A 20,611-nucleotide genomic window follows, 5' to 3' on the forward strand; every position below is an offset into this window, starting at 1 on the left:
ATTGCATGGCGACATACTAGAATCACCAAAAAAGTCCCTGGCACTGGGGGGGAACCCATGGCAGTAAAGCTGTGAATCAGCCTCACGCATGTTCCTGTCCCTTGGTCACCAAAAACACGCTCTTAGTAAAGACACATCCGCAAAAAGAGATGATTTCCAAATTGGGTGCGGACTTTTCAAGAAGGAACGCAAATATAAGGCTATCAAAATAGGACCTGTCAATCAATCCTCACAGAGTCAATACTGCTGGCTACCCATCGTGCACACGTGTATTTGGACAGGGTTCTGGGTTTCCCATTGTTTGAAATATGAAATTCACAGGAAGGATGTCTTCTCTGAGGGTTGCTCTCTGCAGGTTGGCAGCAGCAGAACCTTTTCATTGGTTTTGGAATTCTAGTGTGTCCTGGAAAGTAAATAAGCGGAAATGCTTCCTGCTGGGAGTCTTTTCTTAATGTGTGCGTCACATCTTGATGCGGTGAGCGCGCATGCGCACACCAAGGCACCCTACACAAGCATCTTTGGAATGGCTGTAAATCGGTTTCAGCCTCTGGAGCGTTTATAGTACTTATTTATTGTGTAAATAAGAGTTACCAGCAAGCCGGGCATGTGACTCAGTGGACTAATGCATTCACTTCTGGGACCTGCGTTTGATGACCTAATGGTCACAGGTTCGAATCCCTGCAGGCCCACACAGCTCTTCCCCCTTCTGAGGTCTATAAAATGAGTACCATTGAGTTGGGTGAAAATGTACATCTGTTATCTGCCTATAGTGCCAAAATACCCCTCTGGGGGGTGAACAAATGCTCTACATGTTCCACTATACAAGAAGGAAAGCACTGAATCTGTAAAATAGTAAGTGTTCGTGTATAGTGCCATTTTGTTGGCCTCACTACACGCAACTGCGTAAGAAAAGAGCGCGATTATTGAGAGGGAAAGGCAGATGTGAAAACGTATGGTTTTGATTGGTGCAGGACCGAAGTACTCAAGTCCTGTGTGTGCACATGTTTCTAAAGGTGTGCCAGAGTTGCTTGGAAGCATGTCATCCTGAAGGGGGAGCCCATGCAGTGAAACGGCGGAATGTGCACAGGGCATTGTCGCCCGCTAATGTGGAGGAGTGTTGCAGGACAGAAAAGAGGAGCCTCAGGAATAGTTTGGGAGAGTTCACGTTGCCTAGGCCTGTGACCGCCATCTTGGTGGGGGATGTTCGAATGTGGTGAAAGGTGTAAGGATGAGGTTTCAGAGGGCGGTTGGTTATTTGAGGGGAGTAGACAAATGGGGTATGAGTAGTATTGGGGGGGTGCATGTTTGATGAGCCCTCTGGACCGAGTGTCTTGCATCTCCTCTTGTAATGGACAAGGTGTTTGCTTTCTGGTTGTGTGGACTCCGGCGACCTGAAGTATGGGAGATGTTCCTACGTTGATCTTCTGAGGGACTTAGTTGAAGAGTCGGGTGTTAGCTGCTTTCTGAATGTTGTGTGGGCTTCTTCTGTATCCAGGCATTTGAGTGTGGAATTGGGTTGCCCGGAGGGAGAAAGTGGGCCCCTCCCATTTGCTCTCCAGTTGAAGAGTTGTCTATGTGCCCCATATTCTTCACACTGCTCGTGCATCCCAGGCAAGCTCACACTGCTACATAAATTGCTCCATCGTACACTGTAAGGTGCTCGGCGTCCATATACAGGCAGTGTGAGGTCACTTAGCGTGCATGGATGGGCTGTCAGTGTACCCCAAGTTACATCACACGGTCTGTAAGTCCTACGAGGTACGGTATCCTCAAGCTGCCTCGCGTGGTCTCTCCATGCACCTCCAAACTACCTCATACTGTCTTTTCCAGGTGTTTCACCATCTGTCCATGCGCCCCAACCTTTTGCACAATCTCTGGCCATATAACCCCCTCCCCGCCCTCCAGCTCCTCGCACCGCCCACGTGCCCCATGCTACCTCACTCTGCCTGTCTATGTGCTGCTAACTCACACTGCGTGCCCCAAGCTACCTTACACTGCCTGTCTATGTGCTGCTAACTCACACTGTGTGCCCATTGTTACCTTACACAGTCTATTTGCTGCTAACTCACACTGTGCACCCCAAGCTACCTTACAAAGTCTATGTGCTGCTAACTCACACTCTGCGCCCCAAGCTACCTCACACAGTCTATTTGCTGCTAACTCACACTGTGCACCCCAAGCTACCTTACACAGTCTATGTGCTGCTAACTCACACTGTGCGCCCCAAGCTACCTTACACAGTCTGTCTATGTGCTGCTAACTCACACTGTGCGCCCCAAGCTACCTAACACAGTCTATGTACCCAGCCCTACATCTCATGTCCCATCCATGTAAACCCGTAGCTTACTAGCACTGGGTTTCCATACACTCCAAACTATCTCTCGGGGGTTGTCCATGCGCCACAGCCTCCTCATAATATCTGTCCATCTTCCTCATGCTCATTGCCCTGTGTCTGTGCTCCAAATCCCATACGGTGTAAGTTCATGCGCCCTATGCATGCTCGGTGGGTTAGAGGATGCTGTGGCAGGACCTCGGAAAAGATAGAGAAATTGAAACAAACCTAGTCTTCCATCACCCAAGAGTGAGTCGTGAAAGCTACCCAACTACCTCCCAGCCCCTCATAACCACTAAAGCCCAGGTTCTATAGAAGCTAAATTAAAAATACAGGAAATCATGATGATGTGTGCGTTAGGGGAATAGTGGCTTTTTACTACATTTTGAGCTTCTTACAGCCGCACCAACATGTTTCAGTCTTTTTCAAAATGTGCACTGCAGCTTAGTTAGCATGCATCAGGCTATGTACTGGGAAGACCCGAACTCAGGAGAACAGCTACTAAACAACATCTAATTCTTATGGCGGCTGCAAACTTCCAATTTCTGCATGGCAATTCCGGCATTCTTGTCGCCGAAAAGCTGCGTAACAAAGCAGGGCAGTTTCAGGATAAGTACACCCCGAAAAAGCGATGCATTAGCAAAATGTTTGGCAACAATATTTTACCCGAGCCCTGCTCACGCGTTTCATGGTGGGGGGCGACTCGGGGGGGCCGTGGGGGGAAAACATGGCCAGTGAGTCTGGTGTGAATCATCGTCATAAAAGGGAAGCGGTCATTGTTCTGAATTTGTGACGCTTGTCATCGGCACCAGCAGTTACAGTGATTTCAGGTCTTCATTCACATCCCCCCCGCTGGCCGGGATCAAACTATGGTCAGGGAGGATTATTCTAATGTGGTCTGAGTGAAATGTATTGCCAAGCGGGTCAGACGAGCCGTAACCCGAAATAATGGTGGTTATTTCAGTGCTTCGCTATAGGATACCCATTGCCGGGTATCGGAAGGGTGGATTGTAGGACTAATGAAAAGAACATACACTGAGCAATATCACCTGCAGCCTGCGACTCCAAGGCATGAAAGCGGTTGCACATGAGGCCTGGCTCATGATTATATGACACCATGCAGCCTGGCTCATGATTATATGACACCATGCGGCCTGGCTCATGATTATATGACACCATGCGGCCTAGCTCATGATTATATGACACCATGCGGCCTGGCTCATGATTATATGACACCATGCGGCCCGGCTCATGATTATATGACACCATGCGGCCTGGCTCATGATTATATGACACCATGCGGCCTGGCTCATGATTATATGACACCATGTGGCCTAGCTCATGATTATATGACACACACTGTGATTTTAGAGACCCATTCATTTTGCATCTCATGATTTATTTGGAGTTTAAAAGTAGGCTCAGAAGGCTTTTTCACCCAATTTGTTATGGCATACTTACATGTACTGTTCCTCCAAATTCCCAAACGCTCCTTGTTTAATACACCATTTATGGCAATGTAACATGCAGGAAACGTAAAATTGCATGGAAAAAAAAGCATTTCATTCTAAATTTGTGAAAATAAATCTGGTGAAACATCTTTCCTCATTTCAAAGTTGGCAGATATGCCATTTGGCAAAGTTTGGACCCAATTTGTTGTAATTTTCTAGCACCAAATAAATGACAGTCAGGTGGGCTATCCTTGCTCAGCTGGTCTTTCGATCTAAAGGCAGCCCTTTCTCCATGGTAACCGTGGTAAGTATCAAGAACCAACAGCGATCATCGATAGCCAGCCATTGAAACACCTTGCTTGGCCAATGGGCATAGAGTATCAAGGGCCAACAGCGATCATTGATGGGCAGCCATTGAAACACCTTGCTTAGCCTATGGGCATAGAGTATCAGGGGCCAACGGCGATCATCGATGGCCAGCTATTGAGACACCTTGCTTGGCCAATGGCCATAAAGTATTACAGGCCAATGGCGATCATCGAAAGGCAGCCATTGAGACACCTTGCTTGGCCAATGGGCATAGAGTATCACGGGGCAACAGCGATCATCGATGGGCAGCCATCGAGACACCTTGCTTGGCCAATGGGCATAGAGTATCAAGGGCCAACAGCGATCATTGATGGGCAGCCATTGAGACACCTTACTTGGCCAATGGGCATAGAGTATCAGGGGGCAACAGCGATCATCGATGGGCAGCCATCGAGGCACCTTGCTTGGCCAATGGGCATAGAGTATCAAGGGCCAACAGCGATCATTGATGGGCAGCCATTGAGCCACCTTACTTGGCCAATGGGCATAGAGTATCACGGGGCAACAGCGATCATCGATGGGCAGCCATTGAGACACCTTGCTTGGCCAATGGGCATAGAGAAAAAAAAACACAACCATCTGTTGGAGGGAAGCTCAGAGCAAAAATGAGCTGTATGTTCTACCCTTGTGCACCGCACTCCCTACCATCCTGTTGCTCCTCATTTGAACCCATCAATTGCATTTGCTCCTTTCACACGATACTGCGCTACCGGAAGCACTGGATCGCAGTGTCCGCATCCAAACTCTAGTTTTGAACAAGGCACTGCCCAACTTGTTGAATCGCTGGAGAGGGCAAACTCAGATGTGTTTGAAGGTGGGTCACAGTGGATGGGGGACATTTTTGGGGAGGGAGGTGAAGGTTTGCGCTGAGAGTGCGAGCCCATGAAAGTCTCTGGGAGGCATTAGGCTTGTTCGGAAGGTAGAGGTGATACACAGAGTGGGGGGGGGGCTACACATAAGGGGTGAGTTGAGAGGTAAGCGCGCATGGTATTTCTGCTGAAAGCGCTTGTGGTGCAGGTGGAAACAATCGCCTTTCGGTTGCTGACCTTCTGAACCATGGCCGACTCAAAATTGCACCCCGTTTTGACCAATTTTCTCAGTCGAAGGTTGCTCTGAAATGGCCGCTGAACAGGTACGCATGTTTTTGTTTAAATTTGGTTTTTTTTAGATGTGCTTAAATTGCTCCCCTCCCCCAAAGCCCCTTGGGAAAGCTCAGCAGCCGAGAGGGGAGGCGGAGAACGAGGCAACAATAGCCGCCCGGCCCCTCGAGAGGGGAGGGGGGAGAAGGGGGCTTGTCAGGAGAATGGTTTAATCTGCAGGGCCAAATTAACAGCCACTTCAGACTGCAGCGAGAGACACAAAGCCTGCCTCCCACCCAGGAGCCAGGCCTAGGAACTGTGCGCTCCGCGGCTTCCAGGAGCCAGGCCTAGGAACGTTGTGCTCCGCCGCTCCCAGGAGCCAGGCCTAGGAACGTTGTGCTCCGCCGCTCCCAGGAGCCAGGCCTACGAACGGTGTGCTCCGCCGCTCCCAGGAGCCAGGCCTAGGACCGGTGTGCTCCTCCGCTACCAGGAGCCAGGCCTAGGAACTGTGTGCTCCGGCGCTCCCAGGAGGCAGGCCTAGAACTGTGCGCCCCACCGTTCCCAGGAGGCAGGCCTAGGACTGTGCGCTCCGACACCCCCAGGATGCAGGCCTAGGGCAGTGCACTCCGCCGCTCCAAGGAGCCAGGCCTAGGAACGGTGTGCTTCGCTGCTCCCAGGAGCCAGGCCTAGGAACTGTTCGCTCCGCCGTTCCCAGGAGCCAGGCCTAGGAACTGTACGCTCCACCACTCCCAGTAACCAGGCCTAGGAACTGTGCGCTCCTCTGCTCCCAGGAGACAGGCCGAGGACTGTGCGCTATGCCGCCCCCAGGAGGCAGGCCTAGGAGCTGTGCTCTCCGCCACTCCCAGGAGCCAGACCTAGGAGCTGTGCTCTCCGCCTCTCCCAGGAGCTAGGCCTAGGAACTGTGCGCTCTGCCGCTCCCAGGAGGCAGGCCTAGGACTGTGCGCTCCGCAGCTCCCAGGAGGCAGGCCTAGGACTGTGCTCTCCTCTGCTCCCAGGATGCAGGCCTAGGACTGTGCGCCCCGCCGCTCCCAGGAGCAAGGCCTAGGACTGTGCGCTCCGCCGCTCCAGGAGGCAGGTCTAGGAACTGTGCTCTCCGCCGCTCCCAGGAGGCAGGCCTAAGACTGTGCGCCCCTCCGCTCCCAGGAGGCAGGCCTAGGGACTGGGTGCTCCGCTGCTCCCAGAAGCGGACTGCAAACAAGCCCAGGCACCCCGAAGCCGGCCGGGTCCCCTGCAGACCCAAATCTCAGAGCGGCAACTTTTCAGAGAAGGCTATTCTGTATAAATGCAGAACATGCAAATGCGTTTTGTATTTGTTTAATTCCTTTGCACGCGAAGACACTCTGTAATGATCCTTTCCAGAAGGCCTGGAAGAGAGTTAATCATTACATTTTAAATCTCCGCCCTCCCCGGTGTGAATGAAACCTGCTGCGGAGGGAGCTTGTTGGGAAGGAGGGACCGCAATTGTATTGTATCGGATTCAGGCCCGTGCAGTGTGTGCAGTTCTGTTGTCGGCTAAGTTACTCATTCACCCCTCGCTACACCGTGTGCCCCTCTCCTTTCTCCAGGGGGGAGTGGCTGCGTGCAAAATGCAATCGTTAGTGGTTGTGTCGAAAATAGATCCGTGACTTGCCTTGCCCCCAATGCCTATCCCTCACCCCCTCTGTGTTTTAACAGGGCTCGTTATAAGTTAATAATATTTATGGAGCAGTCCAAACACTGCACAGCTTTGATTTAAGGCAGGTAGAGCCTCCACACACCCCACCCTTTCCCCCTCGCTTAAACAATAGGGCCCAGGCTTGTAAAAACGAGTCCAGTGTGTGTGTGTGAGTGTGTGTGTGTGTGTGCAGGCCAAGGAGTCAAACACAGGGTCTTTTCTGGGTCAGCAGGTGTGTGAGGGGGAGCGGTGGGGGTGGTCGACAGCATCCCTCCCTTTTAAAACCGAAGTTTGTGAGTCCATCACCCTACCTCCCCAGGGCACCAGGGCTCCGTGTGATGACGTCATCGCCCCTGGCACACCATCCAGTGCAAAGGCTGATATAAACTTTTTGTTAACAAAACCGTCGGCAATGAACGGGACTGCTAAATATACCCCTGTCACCCACGTGTGCAGGGTGTCACTGGAGCACGTCACCGTCACCCTCCCAACGAGCTCCATGCCTCACGTAGACTTCAATAGGGGCGCCCTCCCAACATATACTCCCCTGTCGACTTCAATGGAAACTGTTGACTTCCCACTCCTTGGAGACTGAACAGGTTTAATGATTTGGTAACATGGTGTGGGTGTACAAAGGAATCAGACACACACACAAGACACAACGCCTGAGTACTGGAGCATGCCTAAGGACAACACCACGCCTGACCTGGGCCAATACCACCACAACAAGCGAGTGCCCTCGGCATGTGCACAAGGACAACAGCATACATTTACCATTCGTGCACACAATGACCAACACACAAGTGCATGAAGCAGCGGCGTCGAAGGGGGCGGGGGAGGGCGCTGTGTGGGGCTATAGCCCTGTGTCTTTTGCTTGTAGCCCCGGATAGAAGCTCACGGCTACAACCAAAAGGCTAGCTAGCCCCCAGTCCCGACATTAGAGTAGCCCCTGATCTTTTCCAAACCTAGCAACACCCCTGCCTGAAGGGGACACACAAAGGCAACAACACAACTGAGAGAAACTGGGACACACACAATCAAACATGTCAACTCGTGAATACCACAAAAGGCACAAACGACGCACTGAGGTGTCGGTGAAAATGCATAGTCACAAGATGCTATTTAGAGCACACACAAACCCAACAGTCTTCTTAAATATAACAGGAGTAAACAAAGCACAAAGGAGAAACCGAGCAGCTGACACCGAAAGACAACAGTCTGCTTGAAATCTGAGTAAATAATCCAGCATAACCGCTCAACATCAACTAGACAGCTACACACACAACCTTATGCCACTTGAATACAACTGGAAGATGCAGATGAGGGAGGCCATCTGAACACAACCGAGCGTGCACCTCCCGTCTTGTACACTTGCAGAACGCACATGCACTGCAACCGTAGACTGGAAACGACGTACATTCGCACAACTGGAAAACAGACACAGCAATAACCCGCTTGAATACAACACATATGTGAACAGACAGCAATCTAGAGGAACATACATGGAAGACTAGAACTAAGGGGAGAACAGTGGGAAAACAAACCGACCCACAAATCTGTGCGCGCAGATGACACTTGCAATCACTTCCGCTATTTTTAGCACAACACACATACAAAACTATTTGTTTAAACCAAACCATACACCTGAGAAATCATCACAATTATTTGAGAGCCCGCGCAACAGCGTACTCAATTACAAAAAAAACACAGCCACACACAAACTACACACAGTGTCCTACATACTCACACCTCAAACACCAAACAAAACACACACATACCAGGGTCGCACTGGGGCATAAAATTGTCTCGGGCACCAATGAAAAAGTGGCACAAAAATGGCAATTCATTCCTTTTGTGACAGACTGTTTGAATGGTACCCAAAGGGGTATTTTTGATAAAAAATGTGCTGGAAAGTGTGAAATTTAAAGACTATAGGCCCGATTCATGGACTTTTTTGCACAGATCAAAGTGACTTTGCACTGCTAAAAGGGGACTTTGCACTGCCGACACAAACCCTGCTTCATGGAACTATGCAGAGTCACTTTGAACCTTGCAACAAAAACAACGAATCGGGCTCAATGTATTCAGCAACACTGGGCAAAACTACTAGCCACATAGTGAAGTAACTCATCAAACTGGCCCACATTGGACAATAAATGGGCCCACATTAGCATTTCTGGTTGAGGCGTTGCCCTGTTGCCCCATACGCCAGTTTGAGCCTGACCTCCACCACAGTAGAAACGTGAAGCCACTACAAACGCCACACGCTCTGCAACACCCAAGGAAACCCAACACACTGCAGAAAACTAAACCACAGACACACAAACCACACCATACATCAAAACACAGCCCAACTATTGACCGTTTCTTTCTGAACTGACGCCACCAACAACACAACAAAGCTCCCTTGCACTTTCCCTCTCCTTCCCAATACCTAACATCGCCCCCCCGCCCCCCTCCCCGAGCCCTCCTTCCTTTTCTGATACTTCGGAGCATCTTGAGACCATGAAAATAGCAGCGGTGTGCGGTAGAAATCTCAATAACATAGAAAACTTGGTAGCCATTTCAATTAAACTTTAACACACAAACCTACCAACATTCATCAAAACGCATTCCCACACAAGCGCATCACACCTCATCAATGAAACGTTTATAGTCCCAAGCCCCACAACCCTCACCAATGCAGCAGCCACACACAAAGGCAACATTCCTTGCACGCAACGCGAACAAAGGAAGCCAGCAGCACCACACCACGCCGTACGCGAGGGGTTGTCCCCTCGCAGGGGAGTTGCTAGGTCTGGATAAGACCCGGGGCTAAGCTGATGTCGGAGCTGTTGGGACTGGGGGCTAGCTGGCCTTTCGGCTGTAGCTCCTGAGATTCTATCCGGGGCTACAACCAAAAGACCAGGGGCTATAGCCCCCCTAGCCCCCCCCCTAGCAACGCCCCTGTCCCCTCGACTTCCACAACACACCATTTTGTCCCCCTCATTTGGCAGGGGCCCCTTTCCTTTAGATCTCATGCACCGCCCCCACACCCCCCCAACATTTTCAGCAAAGTTACTCCACTGACCGCAACCAGGCTGAAATGGTAGTAGCCAGGCATGCAGCCGCCTGGCACATCTGCGCCATGCGTGGCACCCCAGACCAGGCGGGCAGATATCAAGGCCCTCTGGGCAGGCCCAGAACCCCTGTGTCTTGCTAGAAAGCTACCCCACGTTTACCCAGAGGTCCCTGCACACCAGCATCGGTGCTTTTAAGTAACACGAGGACGCTTGCGGCTCTTATTGTGTTAAAGCCGTGCAAACGGTCCCAGTTCTCCTTGTGTCTGCACCTAGGTCCTTTCTCCTCTCTGAAAGTTTCCACTGTGCGATTTCTATGGTTAAGCCGAGAGAGAGGGAGGGGGGTCCCTACCCATCACAATGTCGCAGACTCCCAACAGATGTCTGGGGAAAGAAAAAAAACAGATGCAGGCAATCATTTTCAATTGGACCACCAAAGCCCCTCAGACTGTGGGGGTCCTATAGAAAGCATAAGGAACTCTGCGCTGTTCTGTGCTCATCTGCCGAACTGCGAAGAGCAGAGGGAAGAGCAGACATCGACTCAAAACTAAGGCCCGCCTACAAGGCGTTACACACAACCTTCCTGGGCTGGTCTCCAGCTTTATCCAGCACATCGGGCTGACATAAGTCAACCTCCCTTTGGCCTGGGCGAACATCTGCTAAGCTACTTCAGTGGGTTAACGTGCCTGCTGCAGAGATTAGTGTAGACCATTTAAGTGTCCTGTTGAAATACGCCCTTCCACTACATCATTTAAAGCACACAAATATTGCTAGAAGTAGCCTCTCAGAGATATTTTAAGAACAAAAGAAAACAGGGCTTTCAGGAGGGGAAGGGGGTTAAGAAAGTAACTAATACACTTTGAAAGTGCACTCTTGCCCCAGCAGCAAGAGAGAGACGGCGGGGAACACATATTTGAGGCTGTTTCTGTTGGGGGGCTGGAGGATGGGCTTTTTCTCATTTAGTTCGAATCGCGGGGGTGGGGGCTACTCTTTCGCCCTTTCTCTGGATTATTACCAGATGCGCCCCGCAGCCCTCCCTGCATAAAAAAAAGAAGCAAAGCCTTGTTAAGGCTCCCTCCTGATTGGCTGGGGAGCTCTACCTGGAGGCCTGCAAGTCATTTGCAGCAAAATGCCATTTCATTTAGCAGAGCCGCCCCTCCCCCACCCACTCCCAGAAAAATAAATAGCTAGTTTTGTTTTAGTTCTGGTAATGACCCGCTTCCTCTGGGGCTGATCGCCGCACTGTGTGGTGTGTCAAACACGAGACCCAAGTTTGGGGCTTTGTGTTTGGGGGGGGGGCAGAGAGGACTTCCTTGGCATGGAATGAGATAATGCAGGGCAAGGCTCCTCGGGCAGCTGCAGACCCACCAATATTTCTTAGCTCTGGGCAGGGGAGTGGCATTCCCTGAGCACAAATGACGGTGCTATTTATTTATTTATTTACATTTATAAAGCGCACAGCAGCCCTTGGCATCGTGGCGCTGTTATAGAAGGCTCATTTAGTTACATGGCCGGTCCCTCGTGCGCGTGGAGGGGTTGGGCTTGAAGCAAATTGCAGGTCCTTTTCACTAGCGTCAGTTCCCTCCTGGCCACCAGGACAATGGGCATTCTTGTAGACTTTTCTGTCTTTGCCCAGCTAAGGAACGGTGTGATCCCCCCGCGCCCTCCCCCCCACACGGGGGAGGGTATAGCGCTGCTCGTTGGAGCCCAACAGGCCTGCTTCTGAAAGGATTCGGGGAAGTTCGGGTAGGCGAGTGTGATATTTAAATACATTTTGGAGGTGGGCCGAAAAATCTTGAGAAATGGCCCGCGGCAACCTCGTGTGTTTACAAAACCTCTCCACCTGCATTTAGCAACGTTATCCAACAAACACCCAGTTCGGCGATTTTTACTTTTTTTTCTTCTTTTTTTTCCAAAATGTAATGCGGGGATAGCCCCCCCGCATAAATCCCACCCCCACAAACCTCACCTTAACTTAGTTCCTACTCCCCCATCTATTGGTGTCGAAAACATCTGCAAAAATGCCGAAACATTTTATACAAAAATTCGGTGTTTTCAGCCTGGTCATTTCTGCTTTGGTTTGCTTCAGGCGACACCCAGCCAGTGGAGAAACTTTGCTGAAAATGTTGGGGGGCGGGGGGGCATGACCTCTGAAGAAAAGCTGCCCCATTCAAATGAATGGGTACAAAATAGTGTTCCATGAAAGTTGGGGGGACAAACACCGCCGTCATCCCCTAAAATTACGCCCATACACCCAGCCTCTCGCGAGGACTGGAGTGGGGAAGTGTTGGGTGCGAGAAGCTCCGTCAGTGCATTGTGTGGTGTCATTACCTGATGCAAATAATTCACCCAGCTCCGGGGTCGCAAGGTCAAGTGGGGACAGCTCAGTCAGTCAAGAAGCATCAAGTGTCCCCATGCTAGATGCCAGGAGAGGACCCAGACGAGAGGTCGCAAGATGTCTCATGCCAAGTGGCAACAACTCCAAACCTTTAGGGTTTTTAAGTTACCCAATGTCAAGTGTAAGTGGCTGAGACACTCATGGGAGCTCAAGTTGTCCCATGTCAGATGTGAGGATCTCAACCAGCCAAATAAACATGGCTGGTTCCATTCCAGGTGTGGGTAGGTCACCAGAACTATGGCCCCGAGGTCAAGTACGAGGAGCTCGCCTAGCACAGACTGCAAGTCGGTCCAGACCATGCCCACCCAGCCCAGGAACACAGGTTCCTTCGTGTCAGATATGAGTGGCCCAGCCTGCTTAGAGACCTCCGCTTCTTGCATGCCCGGCTCTCCTACCGTAAAGACTGCAAGTCTGTCCAGACCTAGCTCACCCAGCCCAGGAACACAGGTTACTTCGTGTCAGATGTGAGTGGCTCAGCCTGCATAGAGACCTCCACTTCTTGCATGCATGGCTCTCTTAGCGTAAAGACTGCAAGTCTGTCCAGACCTAGCTCACCCAGCCCAGGAACACAGGTTCCTTCGTGTCAGATGTGAGTGGCTCAGCCTGCATAGAGACCTCCACTTCTTGCATGCATGGCTCTCCTACCGTAAAGACTGCAAGTCGGTCCATACTTAGCTCACCCAGCCCAGGAACACAGGTTCCTTCGTGTCAGATGTGAGTGGCTCAGCCTGCTTAGAGACCTCTGCTTCTTGCATGCCTGGCTCTCCTAGCGTAAAGACTGCAAGTCGGTCCATACTTAGCTCACTCAGCCCAGGAACACAGGTTCCTTCGTGTCAGATGTGAGTGGCTCAGCCTGCATAGAGACCTCCACTTCTTGCATGCATGGCTCTCCTAGCGTAAAGACTGCAAGTCGGTCCATACTTAGCTCACCCAGCCCAGGAACACAGGTTCCTTCGTGTCAGATGTGAGTGGCTCAGCCTGCTTAGAGACCTCCGCTTCTTGCATGCCTGGCTCTCCTAGCGTAAAGACTGCAAGTCGGTCCATACTTAGCTCACCCAGCCCAGGAACACAGGTTCCTTCGTGTCAGATGTGAGTGGCTCAGCCTGCTTAGAGACCTCTGCTTCTTGCATGCCTGGCTCTCCTAGCGTAAAGACTGCAAGTCGGTCCATACTTAGCTCACCCAGCCCAGGAACACAGGTCGTGTCAGATGTGAGTGGCTCAGCCTGCTTAGAGACCTCCGCTTCTTGCATGCCTGGCTCTCCTAGCGTAAAGACTGCAAGTCGGTCCATACTTAGCTCACCCAGCCCAGGAACACAGGTTCCTTCGTGTCAGATGTGAGTGGCTCAGCCTGCTTAGAGACCTCCGCTTCTTGCATGCCTGGCTCTCCTAGCGTAAAGACTGCAAGTCGGTCCATACTTAGCTCACCTAGCCCAGGAACACAGGTTCCTTCGTGTCAGATGTGAGTGGCTCAGCCTGCTTAGAGACCTCCGCTTCTTGCATGCCTGGCTCTCCTAGCGTAAAGACTGCAAGTCTGTCCAGACCATTCCCTCCCAGCCCAGGAACACAGGTTCCTTCGTGTCAGATTTGAGTGGCTCAGCCTGCTTAGAGACCTCCGCTTCTTGCATGCCTGTCTCTCCTAGCGTAAAGACTGCAAGTCTGTCCAGACCTTGCCCACCCAGCCCAGGAACACAGGTTCCTTCGTGTCAGATGTGAGTGGCTCAGCCTGCATAGAGACCTCCACTTCTTGCATGCATGGCTCTCCTAGCGTAAAGACTGCAAGTCTGTCCAGACCATGCCCACCCAGCCCAGGAACACAGGTTCCTTCGTGTCAGATGTGAGTGGCTCAGCCTGCTTAGAGACCTCCGCTTCTTGCATGCCTGTCTCTCCTAGCGTAAAGACTGCAAGTCTGTCCAGACCTTGCCCACCCAGCCCAGGAACACAGGTTCCTTCGTGTCAGATGTGAGTGGCTCAGCCTGCATAGAGACCTCCACTTCTTGCATGCATGGCTCTCCTAGCATAAAGACTGCAAGTCTGTCCAGACCTTGCCCACCCAGCCCAGGAACACAGGTTCCTTCGTGTCAGATGTGAGTGGCCCAGCCTGCTTAAAGACCTCCGCTTCTTGCATGCATGGCTCTCCTAGCGTAAAGACTGCAAGTCGGTCCAGACCATGCCCACCCAGCCCAGGAACACAAGTTCCTTCGTGTCAGATATGAGTGGCTCAGCCTGCTTAGAGACCTCCGCTTCTTGCATGCCCGGCTCTCCTAGCGTAAAGACTGCAAGTCTCTCCAGACCTAGCTCACCCAGCCCAGGAACACAGGTTACTTCGTGTCAGATGTGAGTGGCTCAGCCTGCTTAGAGACCTCCGCTTCTTGCATGCCTGTCTCTCCTAGCGTAAAGACTGCAAGTCTGTCCAGACCTTGCCCACCCAGCCCAGGAACACAGGTTACTTCATGTCAGATGTGAGTGGCTCAGCCTGCTTAGAGACCTCCGCTTCTTGCATGCCTGGCTCTCCTAGCGTAAAGACTGCAAGTCTGTCCAGACCTTGCCCACCCAGCCCAGGAACACAGGTTACTTCATGTCAGATGTGAGTGGCTCAGCCTGCTTAGAGACCTCCGCTTCTTGCATGCCTGGCTCTCCTAGCGTAAAGACTGCAAGTCTGTCCAGACCTTGCCCACCCAGCCCAGGAACACAGGTTCCTTCGTGTCAGATGTGAGTGGCTCAGCCTGCATAGAGACCTCCACTTCTTGCATGCATGGCTCTCTTAGCGTAAAGACTGCAAGTCGGTCCATACTTAGCTCACCCAGCCCAGGAACACAGGTTCCTTCGTGTCAGATGTAAGTGGCTCAGCCTGCTTAGAGACCTCCGCTTCTTGCATGCATGGCTCTCTTAGCGTAAAGACTGCAAGTCTGTCCAGACCATGCCCACCCAGCCCAGGAACACAGGTTCCTTCGTGTCAGATGTGAGTGGCCCAGCCTGCTTAGAGACCTCCGCTTCTTGCATGCATGGCTCTCCTAGCGTAAAGACTGCAAGTCTGTCCATAATTAGCTCACCCAGCCCAGGAACACAGGTTCCTTAGTGTCAGATGTGAGTGGCTCAGCCTGCTTAGAGACCTCCGCTTCTTGCATGCCTGGCGTGGATAGGTAACAGGTCTATAGACCTCTGGCTCCCCCATGTCAGGTCTGATATCTCGGTCAGGCCATTCATCATACCTTTTTCCATGTCAGGTGTAGGGGCCTCCCCAAGTCTGAACATCTCAACTTGTACCATGCCAACGTTTGGGGAGGTCCCCAGTTCCAGATGCCTCTAGTTTCCCCACATCAGCTGTGAGTAGCTTCACCAGCCCAGAGACCTCAGGTAGTCCCTGTCAGGTGTTTGTAAACCAATGTGCCCAGAGACCGCAGGTGGTCCCAAGTCTAGCTCACAGAGACAAAGATCTCAAGTTTCTTCATGTCAGGTGTGAGTAACTGAGCCAGCCCAGAGACCTCAGGTAGTTCCCTGCCAAAGGTACGTAACCCAGAGTGCCCAGAGACTCACAGTGGTCCCACGTCTAGCCAAGGCAAAGATCTCAAACTTCCTCATGTCAGGTGCGAGTAGCTGAGCCAGCCCAGAGACCTCAGGTAGTCCCTGTCAGGTGTTTGTAAACCACAGTTCCCAGAGACCCCAGGTGGTCCCACATCTAGCTCACAAAGCCAAGGATTTCAAGTTTCCTCAGATCAGGTGCGAGTTAGCTGAGCCAGCCCAGAGATCTCAGGTAGTCCACGCAGTAATCTCCCGGTGCACAGCCAGGATCAGTGCTGGGTTGGGCAGGGTGCACTAGATTCACAATAGGAAAGTGAAACCTCTGGTGCCAGAAGGTGTTGCCAGAAATGAGTGATTCAGTGCAGTATCACTAAACGTGTGCACAATACCTTAGGCAAATGTGTATCGCCCAACAGCTCACATGAAACAAAGGTTAAAATATGATTTCCCTAAATGTCCAGGACTTCGTCCTTAAAATGGGCAGAAGGTGGAACTGCCAAAAGTGAGTGATCCTGTCCAAGTCATTTGCAGTGCCAATGTCTTGGTCAATTTGCACCCGACAGGCACACTGTACCCCACATAGACACCTTTCGAACAGTTAAGCTCTGGGAACCCTTTCGCCGTCTCTGCAGCCACCTCCCCATAACTCTTCACCCTCAAACTCATTGATTGTATTTCACGAAATGTACTTTCTCCTCCAAAAAGAGAGCTTGCTTCCATATCCTCCTCCTGGATGTCCAAATGCATCCGCGGACCAGCACTGCATGTCCTTGGAGAGCCATTTCCAAAAACAGTGTCTCTTGATTATGACCATTGCTTCCCTTGGGCGTTGAAGAGCCTTTACCATTTATGTTGCACATCGGCAGATGTGCTAGAAATGTGAACACTTCTATGAGCACTTTGTTTCGTCTCCCTAGCATTTTGGACTGCCACAAAAGCACTTTAGTCCGACTCGCTGAAATGTCTTGCTTAGTCTAAAAAGCACTTTGGTCTGACATTGAAAGACCTTTGGACAGTCCTGATCATCCGGATACTCCTTTGGTCTGTCTCAATACCACTTACGTCGGTGCGGATAACTTTGACCTATCTCTGTACCAATTTGGGTAGACTAGATACTACTTTGGTCTGTCTCAAAACCAATTTGATCAATCTCTGTAGTACAGTGTGGATGCCATTTTGGTTGGTCTTGGTACTTCTTTGGTCGATCTTGATACCCCTTTGGGCAATCTCAATACTACTTTCTGTAGTCTTGATAACTTGCTTAATACCCCGAGGTTTCTAAGCGCGGACCCGGGGATCGAACCTGTGTTGCTCTGTATCATCTTGCGTCCAAGGAGAGCGCGTTGCCTCTGAGCTATCCTCCCAAGACTTTGGTTGATCCATCTAGACACTGCTTTAGTCAGTATCCATATAATTTTGATTCTTCTCAATGTGACTTTGGCCAATCTTGATAACACTTTGGTTGGTCTGTCTCGACACCACTTTGGTCTTTCGCCATACCACTTTGATCCATCTGAATAAAACTTTGGCCAAGCTTTTATCGGTCTAGGTACCATTTTCTTCATTTTGTATAATAGCGCCTTAGCCAGTATAGCCTATCCCTTGTTCCCTAACACTTTGGCCAATTTACATTGCTCTTCCGACAACCACCACAGATCCCTTGATATCTGGTCACAGCCAAACCTTCCCCAAACCCGCAATAGACTAAAATCGCTTGCATTTACCAATAAACAGCACCGCCGCATAATGTATTGCACGCCTGTACAAGATGCATCACACCGCAAAGATCACACAGGAATTTGGGAAACGGTAAGGTCTTGGATGTCCAAGGGTTTACATGCTATGCGAATACTAAGTAGATACACACACTAGCATTCTATGGGCCAAGCGGTAGAGAGATTGGCTGTAGTGAAAAAGATCAACAAGTTCAGGGTAGCAAGGCACCAAACTTCTTTAAAAATCAACCAAAATCCTATACAGTCTACAGTAATAATCTGCCAAAATACTACATGAATTGACACTTTTCTATAGCACTTTAATTCATTTCAATGGGGGTTTGTATTGTAATTCATGTGTGAACGCTCATCGTACCTTGGTGGGTCAGTTTGTTTCTTAGATTGATCGCAATGTATGCAACTTCTGTGGCCCTTGGATACATGGGCATAACATTTCTGTCACTCAGTTTGTATACAACTTTGGTCAATTTCATCCTCACTTATGTCAATATCTATGGCATTATGGACAACTTTTACCACACTCTTTTCAGTTCCTACGACGTTTTAGTCGATTTCAAACACACTTTTGTCAATTCCTAAGGCAGTTTCGGCGATTTCGAGCTCACTTTTGTCAGTTGGTCTGACATTTTGATCGATTTCAGCCACCCATTTGTACATTTCTATTTTCCCTTCTTTGGCAACTTGAATATCACTTTAATGCATCTGTTCTGGTTCCACGGCAATATGCCACAGAACACACTTCTGGTAGCGGTTATGAGCTTTGCATGTGCTCTATACCGCGGCTGACCTGGTTGCCCCCCCCTGCCTACCCCCCCCCCCCCCCCGCTGCTGAGGTGTGTGATGGGACGGACGGGGTGGAGGGTGACTTACTTTTTATTCTGTGTGTTCCAGTAGATGGGCTCCAGGCTCAGCGCCGAGACCATGCACCCCTCCATCCAGGAACAGGCGAGAGCGACCAAATACAGCGCCCACCGGCAGCTCCACAAAGCCATCGCGGTGCCAAGACGGGCTGGCAAAATCAAGCGTGAAAAGGGCTGAGAAGCAACGCCGGCAGCGTCTTATCCCTCAGTCGACTCGCGGGGCGACACGCTCCCTCGTGCCCCTTGCGGAAAACTGCCAGAAACCGGGACCCTCCTCCATCTCCCAGAGTGCACCCCCATCGAAGACCAGAAAAGTTTTGCACCCCGTCTCTCTTCGGCGCCTCTTTTCGGGTTAAGTGAAGAGGTGATGGGAAGGGGGAGCGACGCTGCCCCTCTGGCTACATGTTCTTGGGCTGCCGTCCCTTTACGAGAAATCGAGTCCTACTGGGGGTAAAGCCCCCGCGTAGTCGCGGGGGGGAGGGGGTTCAGCCCCGCTGAAAGGTCTTGAGGTGCAAGGGGGGAGAGGGGGCGGCGGATAAGGCACTGATTTCGGTTGGACACAGATGAGACTTTAGAATGTGGGGGGACCCCAAAGAGCTGCGCTTTGCACCTTTCTGGATCTCCTCTTGGGGTCCCCCCGGCTGTCACAGGTGGGGTTTTGGGGGAGCTGCAGTGTGAGAACACAGAGAGACCCTGCGTGCGAGCTGGTCTCTCCTCTTCAGAGTTGCATCGGCAGAGAAGTGTGTGTGTGTGTGTGTTTGGGGGCAGGAGGGAGGCGGGGAAGGGAGGAGGAGTGCTGAATAGGGAGAGGGTTGAGAAAAGAGAGAAAGGGAGGGGATGGGGGAGACTGCGATATGCGAATAGGAGGATCCAGGGACCAGAGCGGGGAGGGAGGGACGCCTGCAAGACGTGGAGAGGCTGATCCAGGGAACGGGGGGAGAGAGAGGCGCCAGGGAAAGGTGAGGGAGAAAGGGAGATGGGAGGGGAAGGGAAAGGAGTGGGGAGGTGACGAGGAAGAGCGAGGGGAAGAGGAAGGAGATCACGAAAGCGAGAGAGAGATAGAGAGAGAAGGGGGACATGTGTGGATTGGTAACAGCGAAGGTGAGGGGGAAAGAGAAAGGAAGGAGAGGTGGCAGGGGGAGAAAGAGAGAGACACAGAAAAGAACATGGCGAGAGTGCGTGAAGTTGAGAACGAGCGAAGAAGTGAGCAGAAGGGAGACGATGAAACAGAGCAAGAGAGAGGGGGCAAGAAATAGGGGGGCAAGAGAGTCAAAGTGATAAGGGAGCGGGGCAGTGAGAGAGACAAGGAGAGTGAGAGGGACACGAGGCGACAGCGAGAGAGCATGCCTGCGAGGTTTGAAAAAGAGAGAGAAAGTGGGATGGACAGAAAGAATAGGAGCCACGGGGGAAGAGAGAGCGACCTTTAAAAGATGCTTTACCGAGACATTGGGTCTCAGGAGAGAGGCGAGAATGCAAGAGACCCCCAGTTAGAAGTAACCAGCACGCGATAAGAGACAGCACACTTCAGGAGACAGAGAGAGGGCACTGTCCAGCGTTTGAAACGAATACCCAGGGGCACAAATTGCCGACCCCCCCCCCCCCCCCCCGCCCCTCTTTCTGACGGAGGTGGTGACATTTTTGGGTGGAAAAGAAATGAAATGGGACTGAAGCAGAGAAGTATAAAAGCCACCCCCCCCGCCCGCCCCCCCACCCTTTCAGAAACGGGCGTGCCCCTCCCAAAGTGGGCGGCCTGGCAGGGCGCCAGCACCCACACCTGCACCCGACCTTGCACAAACACCCCGGGGAGGCGCCCAACACACCGGAATGACAGGAGATTCCTGCGTGATAGCTCAGTGGATGAATGCACTTGCGACAGAAGGCAGTGTGAAAACTTCAGGCTGCGAGCTGGCATCCCGGGCGGGCAAGTGCAGCCTTAGAGCACCCCAATAGCCCACTATTTTAAAGTGAGACAGAGTCGGTGTCCGAAACCATTTTAAACGCGGTGAAAGGGGGCAAACTAAAAATAAATTCTCTTAACAACTGAACAGCGAGCAAAAGACGAAAGTGAGCAAAGCAGCTGTTTCCGGCTGCTGAAATCACACCCCCCCCAGAACAGCCCATCGACGGTGGGTT

General features: G+C 51.5%; 1 protein-coding gene across 2 annotated transcripts in view; it reads right to left on the reverse strand.

Annotated features, from left to right (window-relative positions):
* EFNB3 (ephrin B3) overlaps positions 1–19,748 on the reverse strand; it is a 409,020-nt gene extending 389,272 nt beyond the window's left edge. Inside the window, exon 1 of one of the 2 annotated variants that reach the window (XM_069646279.1) lies at positions 18,489–19,748. In XM_069646279.1, the coding sequence (XP_069502380.1) occupies positions 18,489–18,610 (122 nt within the window). In that variant the 5' untranslated portion in view covers positions 18,611–19,748. The remainder of the gene's footprint in view (positions 1–18,488) is intronic. The other variant, XM_069646280.1, reaches the window with a different exon arrangement.
* Between the last annotated feature and the right edge of the window lie 863 nt (positions 19,749–20,611).

The sequence above is a fragment of the Ambystoma mexicanum genome, chromosome 1p (assembly GCF_040938575.1).
Source record: "Ambystoma mexicanum isolate Mex_15411 chromosome 1p, UKY_AmexF1_1, whole genome shotgun sequence".
Taxonomy (NCBI): Eukaryota; Metazoa; Chordata; class Amphibia; order Caudata; family Ambystomatidae; genus Ambystoma; species Ambystoma mexicanum.